Genomic DNA, 17,513 nt, shown 5'->3' with positions numbered 1-17,513 from the left:
TCAGGGTCATGGTAAGACTTATGGAAGACTGAAATATTGGAGACAGAGAGAGAGAGAGAGAGAGAGAGAGAGAATAGCATATGAAGGTAGAGCACCGATCCAGAATGATTTGAAGTGTCTTCACAGAGAAATGTCGACATAATGAATTTAACAGGTGAGAACTTACCCTTCACTGTGCCTTTCACGGCATCGCCCATAAAAGCGATGGCAATGAACACGGCGAACACCTCCTCTATGGAGCTGTGTGAGCACAAGAGGAAAATGTGCTGAGCAACCAGCCTTTATATTTAGCCAAGCATGAAGACCAAACACACCACTCAAGATAAAAACCAAATACTGAGATTGCAGCTCAAGAAGCGGATGTTTATGGGAAAAGAATTAGTCAAAACAAACAGACATGTTCCAGACTCCCAGCCTAATTAAAACGCTATTTTAAGAAGTTTAAGGTTATATATTACAGATGGTACTTCTATTAGACTCCCTGTGACTTACTGAGAATGCTGTTCAGCATTTCAACTGATTGATGAATTGATTAACTAATTAGCTGATAACATTTAGTCGACCGATAAATCAATCTGACTACTTGCAAAGCTGCTGAAGGTTTTTGAGGACTGACCGTCTGAAGAGCTTCATGACCAGGCTGACATTGAAGACGCCCGCCAGAATGAGGAAGAGACTGTTCCACAGTCCAGTGCAGGCGTAGAAGGCCGGGAAATCCAGGTCGTAATCATCACAGATACCACGGATCACTGCGACACATTCCCAACATAATCAATACAGATACCACGGATCACTGCGACACATTCCCAACATAATCAACACAGATACCACGGATCACTGCAACACATTCCCAACATAATCAACACAGAACGAACGACTCCGCTGCCACAGAGGAAACCATTGCTTATAAACATGTGTGGAGGTGAGTGGGTGGGAGGGTGGGATCGGGTGGGATCGGGGTCTTACCGCTGATATAAATGGCAAGTGGAGCGGTGGTTAGGGGAATGACAAGCGGAGACCCGGCGAAAAGGGAATAGATGACCCCTCCGATGCTTTGACCAATGATGGTCTTCTGTACGTCTGAGCGGAGGAGAGGATCCAAGTCAGACAGAGACAGGCACGTGTCGTATCTTAATGTCAGAGACAGGCACGTTTCTTATCTCAATGTGTCTGCGGTGTGGCCTTTACCGCAGAAGAGTAAGTGGCCAGATTTCTGCATTTGCAGAGAAAGGGAGAAGCCCATGGATAGATAACTTTTCACTGTTCGCTGACTCACCCATCTCTCCTCGTGTGCTCTCGTCGTTCAGGGAGCCAAAAGCAATGGCAGGCAGTAGGATAGCTATGTACAGGAAGATGGCAGTGGTGGTGTATTTCAACCATGACCTGTCACTTCCCCACATACCTGCAAGGCAAGGGGGAAACAAACAGATGTAGTCACCCTGCTGTCATTCTCCAACACAGCAGTAGCAGGAGCAGGGAAAGAGGAGTGCGGGCAGGAAAGAAAGAAAGAAAGAAAGGCAGCGTAGGCCTACCGTCTGTGAAGTCTGAGGTGTAATGAGGCAGTCTGCGACACAGGTCTTCATATATGCCACGGCCAACTCGGAGGAAGTCTGTGAACTAGAGAGAGGAGCAAATATCAGTATCAGAATCGTGTTTGTAAATATAGACCGTAAATAGGATACCATAACCTCGACATACCCTTTAGATACCAAAGTAAACAGCCTTCTTCTTCTAAAAAAAAAAATGAAAAACCACTTGTGACCTGGCATGGAAGTTTCTACACTGGATGATTGCACTCACTTTCCGACTGCATTGCATTCCCATTCTGCAGCACTTGAACTGAGATTGTACCTCCTTAGAAATACGGTTCTCAGGCACAATGAAATTTGATAGATTACGGCTTCACAGGATCTGCTGTCAAAGAGGACGATCTGTGTTCAGTTCAAAGATTCTAAATTACATTTTGAAAAAGCTGCATAAAGACAGACTGATCTTTCATCCAGGTAATGCGGGTCATGGAGCAAAAGAGACAAAAACACTTTGATGTGTTTATAGACCGCTTTCCCATGTTACAGCTGGGAGAAACATAACAATTCATGTTTTACTGCAGGAAAAGCTCTTTGGAATCCAGCCACCCATACACACACACAGTTTATTTTTAGATTTGAGTGCTTGTGCTTCAAAATAACAGACATGCTGACAATCCGTGTAAATATTTAGGAATGCTAAGCCTTGGACATAAGCACTCGTCTTTTATCTTGGCAAACATTTCAGGAAGCTAGGGCTACTTACAGGACCAAGTAATCCCATCCATTAGAACGCTATACATAATGAAATAATTCATAGCACCAGTCACACGAGCATGTTCTGGTGCCAGAGAACAACACAGACTTGGCAGCCAAGCTGCTCTTTAACTGGGGTCTGTTTTCCAGCTGCTAGTCATTCGTGAGCGCTGGGTGATAGAGTGAAGAAGCCGTGAGGAAGAAAGGAGGAGGGGAAGAAGAAGAAGTGTAATAATCTGGCGCTGATTTGTGTTGTGGCGTAGCGCTTTATTTGTTTGGGGGATGGAGGGGGGAATCTCAGGGTGGTCTCGCTTTGTTGGGGAATTCTCACAAACGAGATATATTGCCTGACCAGAAAAACAAAACAAGGACGAACTGAAAAAAAGTGAAAGCATGCGAGAAAAAAAAGAGGATCAAGATGGTATTTTACAAGCAAAGGCATTTCGATGTAAACAAAAATAATAGGCTGGTATGTCTGAGCTGAGCATTCCAAACCCCAGCTACACCCCCCCCGTGTTAGAGACCTTGAGCGACTTCTCGCTGCCTGGGATGGTCTCCTCCGATGTGGGCTTCTCGATGGCCGAGACGAGCTGCTGCTTCTGGGCCATCAGCTCCTGCTTGAACTCCTCCTGGGTCTTGGCGTCCAGGAGCTTCTGCCTGAAGGAGATGTCGGAGAACATGGTGGCGAAGGTGCGGCTCACCTCAATGGCCGTCTTGGTGCTTTTCTGAGAGTAGCAGAGGAAGAGAGAGGGGACGTGAGAATTTAGTTCGAGGTGGATTACGGATTATGGATGGAGGGGTATACAAGACTTGAACCAAAGACTTCCTATGGCATATATCTAAATACTTCCTATAGCATATATCTAAATACTTCCTATAGCATATATCTAAATACTTCCTATAGCATATATCTAAATACTTCCTATGGCATATATCTAAAGACTTCCTATAGCGTATATCTAAAGACTTCCTATAGCGTATATCTAAAGACTTCCTATAGCATGAGCCGCAAGGGCCGCATTACAGCCTGAAGACCATACATGAGTGGGGAATCACATGGTTGAGTTAGAGCGGGTCTGTTACCGTTCTGGGTGGGGCGAGGATGAGGATGACATAGCGGACCTCGGCGCAGTTCACCCCCCAGTTCTGTGGCCTCTCCAGCCGTGCGATACACACACAGCGCCTCTGGAGACTCTTCACAGTACAGCTGTGCGCAGAGAGAAAAATTACCCAGTGGGACCAATACAGCCTGGGAGACCCAGAAATAATTAGAGAGAGGGAGAGTGTGTGTGTTTGTGTGTGTGTGAGTGTGAGTGTGTGTATGCACACCAGAGAGGGGGGGGGGGGGGAGAATGTGAAAGAGAGAGCAGGAGGAGACATGAACGAATAATGAGAAAAAGAAACAGAGATGTCCAATTTCTTGAAAGGATTAAGGCACCGCGTGACAGATATTCCCATTTCTAATATCAATTAGCCCAGTGGAGCATGGCAACAGGCTCAACACCCACTCTGTTGGGCTCTTCAGTGGGAAACGCAGCCCTGGGTGCCCGTGACTCATATGGTGTGATAACAACCAGCATGGCACAGCGCTAGGGGCAGATGCACGGGGCTGAGAGAAATGGGCAGGGTTGGAAGACGTGAATAATGTCGGTGGTGGCGGCGTGCGGGTCACTCACAGCACACAGAGCCAGGACTGCTGGTAGCGCACCCCCGTGGCCGTGGCCGTCACCCCCTGGATGGTCTCTGTCAGCAGGTGCACTGTGGGAGGAAAGGAGGAAGGAAGAGGAGGAGGATGAGAACCAAGTGATGTTGAACGACGGATTGTCTCACGCTCTTGTTATCTGGAGCTGTTCTCCTGGCATGAGATCTATCAAATGGAATTCCGGCAATTGCTGATTTCCATAACAGAGAATGGTGAGAAAAAGATTTGACAGAAATGGTGAGACAAGATTTTCTGTGGAAAACTGGAAGTGGGAGTGGAATAAATAAAAGCCATTCTACTAGCAATGATGTGCATTTACATTACATTTAGCAGACGCTTTTATCCAAAGCGACTTACAAGGTATACACATTTTACATTTACACTGATGGCACACTGCACATCAGGAGCAATTAGGGGTTCAGTGTCTTGCTCAAGGACGCTTCGACAGGGTATCGAACTAGCAACCTTCTGATTACTAAACGACTTCTCTACCCCCTGTACCACTGTCGTCCCCCATGTGCAGTCTCACTTATGTTTACAGTGAATGGGCCTCTAGAAGTAGCTCCTCAGCTCCAAGTCCCTGGGTACAGCAGCTCTTTACTAACACTAATCTGACCTTTGACCCCCCTCCCCCTCTGTGCTGTCCCACGCTCACCATTGGTCCCCTTTCCGCCACCGTCAGTGAACAGGCCGTTCATGACCTCGTCCAGGTCGCAGCTCGCCGCCTGCCCGTCGTCGGCTACGTGCTGCAGCATGCGTCGCAGCACCTCATCCAGAGACGCCGCCTTCTCGTCCAGGAGGATGCTGGCCTGGGCCAGGAAGCCGTCCAGATCCCGGTGGGCTCTCACCTCCCCCTGGAAGTTCATCAGCTTCACATACTGTGGATGGAGAGAGGCCAGTGAGTGTTCGCACCAGGAGCTTTCAACAGTGACTCATTGAATGCAGCAAGATGCACACACATGATAAATGGACAGTTTTGGGGGATATGTACTGTTATAAATTATAATAGATGTATCTTAATGCTTTTGTTACTAACCAAGTTGGATTCTAGGATGGATTCTAGGTTCTAGGTTGGATTCTTGGATTCTACTGCTGTGATTCTGTAGGTATGTGTAGAGTTCAGAATGCAACACGAGTGCTTAACAACAAAAAGTCTCACTTTTCTTGACGTGTTCAGGAGACCGAATCCGGAGTCCTCGCAGTCTATTGATAAAAGCAAGGGGAGAGTGTGTGTGAGAGAGAGAAAGTAACAATGAGGAAAAGCACTACATTGTTAATCACACAACGTTCATTCCAATCCAGCTTGTACTCTGATGAAATACACCAACAACAGAGAACAGGGAACACACAAAAACTGGTTTGCTTGTTCATGCCGGTTGAGTGCTTTGTGCCAGGAGTTATGGCAGAACGGCCCGTCCTCAAGAAGAAATAGATGCACCCTGTGCGGGAGCCAACTTGGCTGGCGTGAAGCTGTGTATTTTGGGCGTACACACACATACCCGAGCTCACTGCGCCTGCCTGCCTACCTTCACCATGACAAAGCAGAAACCTGGCAACGCGTTTCTCCCTTGTGACATCACACAGACTCGGCAGAAATACGCACACAGCTGACTTGTGCTCTGATTATGAATTAGAAAAGGGGGGGATTTTTTGGCAGATTCTTCTCTTTCAGGGGAGACTGGAGATAAGAAAAAGGGAGGAGTTGCGTTGGGAGCCAGTTCTGCTGATTGGCTTGGCGTGGCGATGGAGCTCCCCTGAGCGGGCCTGGCTACCTGCCTTTCAGCCCAAGTCAACCACCAAGGTGGCCTTCCTGCGCAGGACAGGCGCTTATGCACAGATACCGACAAGACACTTCAGAGAATACAAATGCGCAACACACACTCACACTCATACAACTACACACACAGGTTTACACACTTACCTGAAGTGCTCAAGTCTGACTGATTCTCGTAGGTGCGACTGCCGTCAGCTTTGGGGCTGGGTGTACTCTGGTGTCCATTTGGATCTTCCCTAAACTCTTCTTCCTCCTCATCTCGACATTCTGAAAGGGTCAAAGGGGTCATCTTATGATCACACTCAAATGTACAGTGGGTCCGAACCTTAAATAATGTGTCAAAAGCATTGCTATATATTCAAAATGAGACTGTTGACACCACAAGACTTACATTGTTGCACTGAGATTCAATTTTATTGTAAATGTATACCCCCAAGATTCTTTAGGCTAGGTGTGATGTGAAACTACCATTATTTATAGTGTATGGCTATAGTACAGGAATTCTGCCCACAATACCATCTGTTTAAGAGAACAGAGCACATTGCAGCCTAATAAAAAACCAACTCCAAACCAGACACCCAGAGCCATATAACAATAGCCAGTTCTAATAAATTCTTCCATCGCATGGAAGGGAATACTTATGACGTAGGATGCAGTTACATACTTACATAAAAGAAAGAAAAGGGGGAAAGAAACAGAAAGAGAGAGAGAGAGAGATGAAAAGGAAGATGTAGAGCAGTGACCAAGCTTTTTCAGATATAACCAAACTCAACATACAATCTGAGCAAGACATCCAGACGGACAGTTTTAAATGGATCATGTCCCCCCAGATTGACATTCAAAAACAAAAATAAAACTCTATTCAGATATCTCACTCACCCATCTCCTGGAACAGGTATCCATTCTTAGACCTCCCCGATGATGGGGCTTCTGTGAAACCAAACAAGGAAGCTTTATTAAAAAAAAATATTGTATATAATAATAATAATATCATATCAAATTTCACATGTATTAGCATGACCAAGGTGAGGACCTAGAATGATCAGCTGTACCAAGGGAAAATGAAGCTGTATGGGCTGACAAATCTGGTGTCACAAAGAGCAGTGATTACAAAAACCACACTAATTGTCAAACATTTAAATAGATTAGTGCAACGAATGTTTAATAAAACTGGCAAAGAACAGAGAAAACGTATAACAAATGACAGAGGCTAAATGAAAAGCCACCGTTTCGCTACAATTTTCAACAGGAAATAACTGAGGCTTAGGTGAGTGAGTCCTTGAACCCAAACCATTTGCAATAAATTCCACTTTTCAGCACAGTACAAGTGAATGTTCCTATGTTGTCCGTGTGAGTTTTCAGTTGTGTTACCATCTATGACCACCTCTGCACGTGAGGAAGTAGACAAGTGTGTCTACATACTAAAAACAGCCTTGACTTCAACCATGAAGAAACAACAGCCCTGTTGTATTAGTAGGTTTATATCTGTGTTCTAAGTTTGCCTTACAAACAGCCTTTGAAAAGCTCTAACCAACAAGAATACCATGTGACAACCTTTTGCATAGTGTGTGTGTGTGTGTGTGTGTGTGTGTGTGTCTTGTCTGTAGTCCATGTGATGTACCACTCAAACAAAATAGCCACACAGCCTGGAGACAGCCCAAACAGCTGTGGCACACTGACCCTCTCTGGCTTCCAGTGCATTCAACCTGCTGCAGTGGGCCAAAGGTGAGCACTTTGCATGTTTCTGTTTTTAGATGATAAGATTTGCAAAAACACTTAGTCTGATTATCCAAAGAAACACTTATTACAACCATTTGAAATCTATATATTGGGGTGTTTTCCAAGTGTACAGTATTCTAAAAGAATAGTATGCCACACTCGTGCAAGTAAGCTTCGCCAAACTTTGCCCAGTGACTTCTCTTCAGGGCGAGAGCTTCCACTGGCAGTGACTGTTTCCTCCTCTCCACTAAACACACCTCTCTCTGCGGATATGTTGTTGTGATCGTCTCCCTGTCGCTCGTTTCTGTGGACTTCCTGTTAACAGACTCACTGACTTCCCATTGCTGACCGTGCTGTACTGGGGCGTTGACAGGAATATAGCATTATGTCAAGGCCCATGCCTTTCTCAAGAGCCACAGCGAGTTGGCAGCCCTTTAAATAGTGGGCAACACTCTGCTCTATGACCGGATGACACTGTCATGCAGCATTTCTTGAAAACAACTATTCGTGCTGATATTTGTAGAAAAGAAAACATTATTTTAGTACATACCTGAGATTATTTATTTTCCAAAACTGCTAAAGTGCTTTAGACGGGTGATACAAACTAAGTCCAACATGAGAGGTGTATGTATGTGTGAATCAAGTGGAGCTTTGGCTATTATCCCAGGCGTGAAGGAATTAAATTCTCTCCACACTGCTTTAGCATAATGGCTGCCCGTCCCTGTTGTGCACCTATTGTGCACCTGAGATTGATTTGCATTCACACAAAGGATGCCCAGCCACCCAGATTCAGGAGCAACAGCTTGCCCTTTCACCACACACTGTAAAACAGCCAAGGCATGTCTTTGTGTTGTCTTTCTAAATACCATACTCATCTTTTGTGTCTTTGGCTATTGTTAAGTTCAAATTAATTGCGTGTTGGTTTACAGAGAAATCAGAGTAACGGACCGCCACACGTAGCACTTGGTTTGATACAGTTGAGTTTACTGGTTTAAGGATTGAACAAGATTCAGTCGGAATGAAGAGTTCACAATAGCTCTGTCACCACCGGCTGGAGAAGGCGTTCTAATTTTTACATGTGAGAATAATGGTTATAAGTCCAGTCTTCACTGATGGTACTTCCTGGGGGCCTCCAGGTATACGCCTCTCTGTGACTTGCATGTTTTAGTCGTAATTTCTGGCCTGACAATTATGTTCTGTGAGTCTCCATCCTCCCTTCTTACAGATTTTCCCTATCTCATCTGCCTCCTGCCCAGGCTGCCCTATGACCTTGGAATTTATGTCACTGGTCATTTTAAACTTAAAAGCATGTGCTTTGAATGTTATCTTGAATGCCCCTCTGTCTGAAACCTGTTTTCCAACTGCCTTTAGTTATACTGGTTAAATGGGCATACATTGTTAATAGAAATAAAATGTTAATAAATTCATACCTAAACTGAATTTATCTTACATTATGCAGAACCATGACATAGTCCATAAATGAGGCTGCATGCATTTGGTATGGTTAATCGTAGACTCCATTTAGAATGCAAACGGCACAGACACTGAAGTATCTGAATTATAGTACTCATAGTTTACAACCATATTGCGTGAGTAGATATATTCACTTCCCCCAAACCAATTTGAATATACTGAATACGTACTCTTGTAAACCTGGTTATATGAAGGAAAAAACACCAAACTGCCAAAAAGAACAGTGTTTGACTGAGGGCAGCTCTCAGTGTGTTGCCACACACTTGACTGTAATCACGGTCACGGCTCTTTAAGATGTTAATTCAAACTATCACAGTTCTTACACATCATGTGCTGTAGGTGTATGTGGTACATGCACAGCAACCTTTAAAGTGAATAAGTTAGAAAAATAAATGTAATAAAATCAACAGAGGTATGTGAAGCTGTACCAAGGGAAAATGAACCTTTATGGGCTGACAAATCTGGTGTCACACTGAAGAATAATCCTCTTAGAGGAAAAGAGCAGTGATTACAAAAACCACACTAATTGTCAAACATTTAAATTGATTTACCAATAGTGCTAAGAATGTTTAAAAAAAAAAACTGGCAAAGACCAGAGAAAAACGTACATCAAATGACAGAGGCTAAATGAAAAGCCACCATTTCTCTACAATTTCCAACCGAAAACAACTGAGGCATGAGTGTGTGAACCCTTGAAATTGGCCAGATTAGTGCAGAAGACATTTTTTCTTCCCTTTAATCGTCTTAGCGCTCTCTGTAGCAAATCCTTCCAGAACATTTTAACCCATTAGAGGCTCTGAAGTCCTGAGACGCCCCCCACCCCCTATGAGGCAGGATGTCACACAGGATACCACTGTATGACTGCGCACACAGTCATAGGTCTAGTCATACAATTGTAATGTAAACAGCTTCGAACCATCAGAAAGTAGAACAACAGTCAATGACTGAGCATTATGATGCTAAGCACCTCAATCAGCAGGGCTCCAGAATGGGGGTCAGGGTGAACATAGCTTGGCGATACTGGAAAGAATGTTGTGGTACTACCTTATAAACAGGAATTTGGGAGGGATGTGAGATATGACCAGTCAAGGATAACTTGAGATCATAGAGATGGCACCTCACTTGACTTATGGTAACCCAAGATCATCCACATGTAACAACATGAGATCTTGACAGAAGTTCCTGAACATTTTAGAAATTCAGTTTAAATATCAGGAACTAGAGGTCCTCAAAACCGGTTAATCATGCGAGTGTTACATGTTTCATCACGGTTGTGTTGAATCTTGATTTTGCAAGTCGTTGCAACACTTTCCATTTTAAGTGCTCCATTATCACTTTAACAACGGGCATGGTCAATATTGACAAACACACCCCGACCACACGCTGTTGAGTGTGAACTGGGTTACAGTATGCTAACATAACAGTATGCTATAGCTCCTTTCCCCCTATCTCCACTGATTGTATGGACACTATATGACACACAAAGAACTATGACAAACGCAGCCGGTCTCCCATCCCCCTTCAGTGAGTTTGCAGAGCATATGGCAGGAACCTCCACGTGTACTCCACAAGGTCTCTCAGGTTCCAGGAAATATACCCCAAAATAACTAGCCTGTACTCACCAGATGGCACAAAATGAAGCACCTTCTTGCCGTCCATGTTGTCCATTTTTGTAATGGTTGTCCAGTTTTTTCCCCTGCTGTGTGAGTGTCTCTCGGGTCAACCCATCACGGTAGTGAGTATGAATGCTATCAGCTCCACTGTGTCTCCCTTTCCCAGTGCACACCGTTCGGCAAGCACAGAGGCAGCAGAAGCCTCCGCTCTGCCCTACAACACTCCCACCCCCACCTCCACCCCCTCCCCCCCATTACGCACGCCACATGGGGCCCCACCCCACCCCACCCCCAACCCCACCTCCTCCTCCTCCTTACGCACGCCCCATGCGGCCCCACCCACCCCACGGCGGCCCCTTACACCACACATGTGCAAGAGGGTGGAGGATGGTTTGGAGGAGTGTGCTGTCTACGGCCATGTGTCATTGAAACTACTAAGTACTTCCTTTTTAAAATATTTAAAGTAAAAGATTTTTGCTTACACTTCAAGGACGATTTTTACACGGCAATTCAGTGTGTGCTACTTTATATGCTTCTTCGTTTTGGAAACAAAGTTTATATCTGGCTTTGATTCCAAATGGTAAGCAATTAAGATGATCTATGCTGACAACAGTCAGATATACAGAGGGACTTCTCTTTGGTTTGTTTATCTCTGTGTATTACCTCTGATTTGTGTGACAGTGGCTTTTAAGAATACGACTCTACAATACAAATTTGGTATATCCCAGGACTATAATATTCAAGTGCTGCTTGACATCACAGCTTTGTTCACGAGTCAAGATTTACTCTAGGTCAACCATGGTGCTCAACATTATATAGCGAGACAGAGAGTGGGTAAAACAAGGTTTGTATCTTGCAGTATGAGTTTATTAGGTTAAATGCAAGAGGATAGATGTGTGAAATGAATCTTGCCCATTTCCTGTGCACAGTGGCTTTTTTTAGTACAACATAAAATCTAGACAAGTCTTTCTGGTTGTTGCTCTAAATCAAGATACGTGTTTTATCCTGCAGCAGTGTTGATGTCATGATTCTGGACCTCCTGGCCTTTAGAGGCCGCTAAGCAAGAGACTCCATCCCTGTTGTGTTTGTACATGTGCTTCTGTTTACTTCCTGTGTCTGTTTTCCCTTCATTGTTTCCACCTGACCAGTCACATGACCAATTAAGTGTATTACTTATACCTGGTTGTTTTTTTGTGTTCTTTGCTGTGTCTTTGGTGTTTTGTGCCCTGGTGTCTTGTTACTTAATCTCGAGTTCTCGAGTTCTCAAGTCGCCAGTCGGCTTCGGTCCCCGGTCGGCGGCCACCGGCCTTGTGTTTTTTTTTATAAGTCCTAGCCTCTTGTTTTGCTGTTTTTGCCTGTCTTGTTTTTGAACTACTGAGCTTTGGCTTTTGCCTTTTTGGATTTCGCCTTTTGACAGGAAATGAAAGAGAACATGTATGCTGGCACATCCTGCGTTTAGGTCCTACTACCTTCACTTGCCATGCTCAGTGAGTTCGTCACTGGATCAGTAAACCAGTGGCCAGGGTTCGATTCCTGAAGCCGGCCCTGACAGAGTATTAGAAGTTACCACATTGCTTAGATTTACGTTCATTTGCCTGGCCGCTTAGCTAACAGTGAACATTACTTTATCATTCACATCTAAGAAATAAAGACCACCAAAACACTTTCACTTTCTTCATTTCTGTGATGTATTGTTGGACATTTCATTACACATACCATAATATCTCCTTTAAGTTTGCCTTTGTTCACATTCTCCATGGAAAGCGAACCTTTGTTAACGCTCCCCCAACCCTCCCATGAATGCGCTCCATGTAATTCCTGTACAATAATGTAATCATTCGAGGCATTCCTGCTAATTATTTTGCAGAGGTTACATGCCTTGTAAACCTTTTTCTCTCATCTAAACCAACATCAAAGGGCAACTCCACAAAACACCCAAGGCTCTCAGTTAAAAGAAATCATTTTAGTGCGCACAAAACAGGCTGAAATGCTGTCAGATATAAGCCAGCCAAACAGCCCTCTAGGTGGTAAAAGTTTTGTGGTGGGCATCTTAATTGTTCCATATGTACTGGATGTGCACTGAGAGAGAGAGAAAAAAAAAAACCACGCTTTCATGGGATCAAGCAGGCTTCATTGCAGTTGGGTAGCAACAGAGATAAGTCATTGTGCTGTGTACGGTGCCGGCCCCAGAGACATACTGTTGGTCCTCCAGAAGCTCAGCTTCACGGGGATAACGGCCATCGGTGACTGTAACACTACACAGTCCCGCCGGTGAATCAGTGCCTCAGTACTGGGCGCAGTAGCACAGACGAGGGCAGAGAAAGTGTTGATTGCAACTCCAAGGTCGCTGGTTGAATTCCAAAGAAAGAAAAAAGGGTTGATATAAACTGCTGGCCATCACAACAAAGACTCCCGTTCGTTTTACTAAAGGGTTTCCAGGACATTTTAGAGTTAAACCTTGACCGTTCTACCCCTTTAGCCTTTGCATTGATGGGTTGATATATTGAAATTATGTAACTATGTGTTCACAGTGCTTCCGATAATTCTCTGTTCTCAAGCACATTATGCTAACAAATGTAACCAACACTACCAGCAAAACACGCACCCATTTTTGCTGTTGATACAATGTTCTTTGGCCAGCGATTTTCAAATGATTCCAAACACAATCTTTCAGTACAATGTGCATGATTACCCCTAAAGCTTAAACACATGGGTTCAACAAAATCCAGGATATTATTCTAAATGTTTGGAAACATATTTTCTATTGTGAATAGGACTGTGATCTATGTGACCAAATCACACTGAAAACATGGCAAAAACAAAACTTGTTTTTGTTCCTTGGACCATAGAATGTGCCTCAGGAAATGTGGGAGCACATAGACACTTATCAGACATGTCCACAAGTCTACACCAGCACACCATTGGATATGGTGGCTCAGATACGGTGGCTCAGTTGCTTGCACTGCTTGCACTGCCGCCTCACAGCAAGAAGGTCATGGGTTTGATTCCCGCATGGGGCGCTGTTGGCTCTGGGGGGCAGGTCCTCCCCAGAGTGCACAGTGCTCAGGTGGGCTATCTCCCGGGCCTTTCTGTGTGGAGTTTGCATGTTCTCCCTGTGTTCACAAGGGGTTTCCTCCACTAAGGACCCCAACAGAAAAAACATGCAAAATAACAGAACACATGTCCATCCCTGACCAAAGATGGACAGTTCACTTCACTTGGTCCCCGGGCGCTACAAGCTGCCCACTGCTCCTGGGGGGTCCTTGAGGAAGGACGGTCCAGGATGGAAAAAAGCAGAAAATAAATTCACCGCGACCTCAGGCTTACCTGCGTGTGTGTGTGTGTGTGTGTCCTGTGTCGCCTCCATATATGCACGTGTGTGTTCCAGTGTGTCGTGTGTGCCATTAAAAACCTGACAAAGGTCTTAATTATTATTATTTTTATACATGAAAACAAGATCTTTAAGGGGGCATTACATCTACTGCTGTAAAACCATAAATGTTTGGAATGAGCAGCACCTCTTATTACATACATGAGCCTTTTAACTGCTTCAGTCTGTGTGTTTGGACAAGGTTTGAGAATTGCATAAACCAGATAAATGTGCTTACCCAGTGCCAGGGTAGCGAGGAAGAAACTGAAGTTAAGCATCGCCATCTGCTGGTAGAACAGAGCACTGTAGCATGCCCCTGAGCCAGGCGCATCCTGACTCCAGTCATGAGGCCTGTGTCTGTCTGTCTGTCTGTCTGTCTGTCTCTGATATCTGCTGTCTGTGTTGCTGAGCTACAGTCTGATTCATCGATGAGACAGAAGCATGTCAGCTCAGTCATGACCACAACCAAACCCAGTCTCTCAGTTTTGGCTGTATCACCTAACTAGGGTTGCAAAGGGGCGGAACATTTCCTGTAAAATTTCCGGAAACTTTCCATGGGAAGTTAAGCTCGGGAATTTTGAAAAAATATTTTTTTGCAAAACTTAGCCTATAACTGGGAACTTAAATGTAGTTGAAAACAAGACTAGGCAAGCCTAGCTCAGTTACAATTACGTTTCACATTTATAGTCATGATTCTACGAGGCATCGTGATGGCCTAAAATAAATAAAAGCACTACACGAACACTGCAAATGGCAGTGAATAAATATATAAGGACTAAACTCAATTGCGTGGATATAGCCATAGTGTCTGTCTTTCTCTGATATCTGCTGTCTGTGTTGCTGAGCTACATTCTGATTCATCGATGAGACAGAAGCCCAAACCCAGTCTCTCAGTTTTGCCTGTATCACCTAACCAACTATTGTAGCCAGAGCTCTTAGGTAATCAACAAGCACAGTGCATCGACATTACTCTGTGACAGCGCTAACTAGTGGAGAGATACATTGGGGCGCGGGGGCCTGAGACAAGGTGGGGTGAAGTGAGGTGAGGAAGGCTGAATTCTTTCTGCTGCCATCTGAGATTTGACAGAAGTAATTGTCTCGATTATTGTTCCGAGCTCGGGGGCCTGGAGAATGAATTTCCATGACAATAGGCACATTCAAACCCACAGAGATACACCGCTGTGCAATCTGGACTAAATGTACTCCGAGCTGCTGATAGAGACACAATAACACACAATGTAGTCAAGGTCTGTTGGCGTATCACAAAACCAGTGCCTGCATTATGGGGTTCTATGATTCCAGCAATATTTCCCTTTCTGTTCGCCACTCAATACTCACTATGACAACAAGGAAACACAACAACATTCCAATCCATTACTGCACTTCCATTTGCATTCAAGCGCATCCTGTGCCTTAGTTACCTTAGCTACGCTCCTGTTCAAAGGATGTTTTTTCCCCGTCATGTTTTTTTTACAACCTACAATTCAACAACACAACTTAATAACTATCTAAGAAAACATGACATTAGATGCACTCATATATAATTTGTGTCAGAGTTATATTTTGCAATGGGCAATTATTAAAACTATGACCTGGCAAATGCAAATCATATGTCTTTAGAGGAGAACATCTCTAAGAACAGTTTCACACAAGCATTGTTAATGGTCAACAAGGTGAATGTTAATTTTGCACACCTTAGTGTTCAAGTTAATTTCAAGCTGACAGCTGCAAGAACATGCAGAAAAAATATTAACAACACACCACGTGTATGCATGAAGCACCCAGGCTAACTCTATTCAGAGAGAGCAGTGATTTACATAACAGAGCAGGAAAAATGAAACTTTCATTCATCTTTGTGTCTATTCTGACGGGTGAGTTCAGATAGGTGACTGAATGGGAATGCTAAATGCATAACGGATTGCGAGGGGCAAACACAGATAAGGTTCATTTAACATGCATGGCAGTCAACCATTAAAGATGAGCAGACAAAAAGACTACCACAATCACCATACGCTCATCAATCATCAATCAGGCCCACAGACTGAGAGAGACACGGAGAGAGCAAATTATCATGAACCTCGAAGGTACAATACATCAGTGCAATGTATTTTGTTATTTTAATAAGTTACAAACCCCTTAGAGCAATTTTAGCTTTTTTTTTCACAAAACACAAACGACTTGGCAGTATAATGTAAGGAACGCTATGAAATTGCATTTGCAAACGACATGCACCTGGCTTCCATAAATGACTGTTTATATTATGTTTTGATATGACTTGTACCAGAATGTAACAATTTATTTCAAATGGTGCGCATGAATCTTTGAACTTTGTGATATTTACTCCTTTGAACGCCTTCAGGAAGTTATGAAAACCTCCCATAGCAATTTGTGCAAATGAACTTCTACATTTGTGTGTCAGAGTACACACCCAATCTCATGCATCATTTATTTTTATTTTTTTACAATGTGACTATAAATGTAAAAAAAAATCACACAGGGCTAAAAATGCCTGTCGTCTTTCTTACCTTCAGCGAACTTATTCACCGTGACTCCCTCCATGTCGTCTCTCCCTCCCTTCATGCTTGGCTTGTCAGATATGGTGTGGTGTTTTCCCTGGAGATTTGTCCACAGCGATGGTACCTGAGGACCAGAGAAAGTCACTCGCACACTGCCACTGCCACTGCCAGGGCCAGAGGAGTCGTCCCACAGGTGAGAGGGACACTTAGGGAGGCGCGCACCTTACAGTCATGGAGCCAGAGCAGCCAATGAGATGACTAGGCCAGAGGTTTGGAAGAGGTAGCTGGGGGTGGAGAGACTGGGGTTTTGTGAGTTTGTGAGCACAATTAGCCATAAATACCGCCATACCCGTAAACATTTACCAATTACGATACCCAAAATCACAGGGTTTTTTTTTATAATCTTTGCACTACATTTGCAGAGGGAACAAAAACGAAATGTGTACTAATCAATACACAAAGTTTTGTGTTATAATCAATATCCAAAGTCCTGTTATGATATCAGGGCTTTGCGTGATTTTATAAAGAGTAACTTTGATCAGTATTGGAGTGAAATAATACATTGCCCACAGATTGCTTTAGATATGGTTTGGAGTGAGGGCACTGAGAAAAATTAGACTCGACTAAAGGATTTGTAAAAACCCTTACAAAGAGGAACTGGAAAACATTGTGTTCCGCAGCCAGTAGCCTGACCCATACATGTAGGGTGTTAATCCACACAGATCAGGGGTATCCATATCGGAGCTGCTGGACTTCATCTCCTCCTTCTACCTCCTCCTTCAAAAGAGGCGTTTGCATGACAAAGTCACGGCCTAATGGGTCGCCTCACGGTTCCCCAGCTTGAAACAAAACTTTATTCCTTTGAAAAGAAAATCTACAAACAAGTGTGATCTTCAAACAACTCAAAGGCCTCCACAAAATCTCACACCATTCCCCTACCCGAGACCTCGATGGCCCATCATTACACCCCCCCCCCCCCCACACACACACACACACACACACACACACACACACACACACACACACACACACACACAACCCACCAATCCTAGGCTGGTGGAAAG

At 44.1% G+C, this 17,513-nt stretch overlaps 1 protein-coding gene across 2 annotated transcripts in view; it reads right to left on the bottom strand.

Annotated features, from left to right (window-relative positions):
* Positions 1-16,668, bottom strand: part of LOC105909222 (sodium bicarbonate transporter-like protein 11) — a 23,014-nt gene extending 6,346 nt beyond the window's left edge. Inside the window, exons 1-14 of one of the 2 annotated variants that reach the window (XM_031557894.2) lie at positions 16,459-16,668; positions 6,638-6,688; positions 5,906-6,025; positions 5,144-5,187; positions 4,640-4,862; positions 3,959-4,040; positions 3,366-3,489; positions 2,807-3,007; positions 1,533-1,617; positions 1,277-1,402; positions 967-1,080; positions 617-749; positions 167-240; positions 1-28 (exon numbers count right to left, since the gene is read on the bottom strand). The exon at positions 1-28 is cut by the window's left edge and continues 207 nt beyond it. In XM_031557894.2, the coding sequence (XP_031413754.1) occupies positions 1-28; positions 167-240; positions 617-749; positions 967-1,080; positions 1,277-1,402; positions 1,533-1,617; positions 2,807-3,007; positions 3,366-3,489; positions 3,959-4,040; positions 4,640-4,862; positions 5,144-5,187; positions 5,906-6,025; positions 6,638-6,688; positions 16,459-16,513 (1,460 nt within the window). In that variant the 5' untranslated portion in view covers positions 16,514-16,668. Of the gene's footprint in view, positions 29-166; positions 241-616; positions 750-966; positions 1,081-1,276; positions 1,403-1,532; positions 1,618-2,806; positions 3,008-3,365; positions 3,490-3,958; positions 4,041-4,639; positions 4,863-5,143; positions 5,188-5,905; positions 6,026-6,637; positions 6,689-10,572; positions 10,802-16,458 lie in introns of those variants that run through there. The other variant, XM_031557895.2, reaches the window with a different exon arrangement.
* Between the last annotated feature and the right edge of the window lie 845 nt (positions 16,669-17,513).

Source organism: Clupea harengus, chromosome 20, assembly GCF_900700415.2.
Source record: "Clupea harengus chromosome 20, Ch_v2.0.2, whole genome shotgun sequence".
In the NCBI taxonomy this organism is placed as follows: Eukaryota; Metazoa; Chordata; class Actinopteri; order Clupeiformes; family Clupeidae; genus Clupea; species Clupea harengus.
Note: the sequence above shows the minus strand (reverse complement) of the source record. Positions and strands in the feature narration are given on the sequence as shown.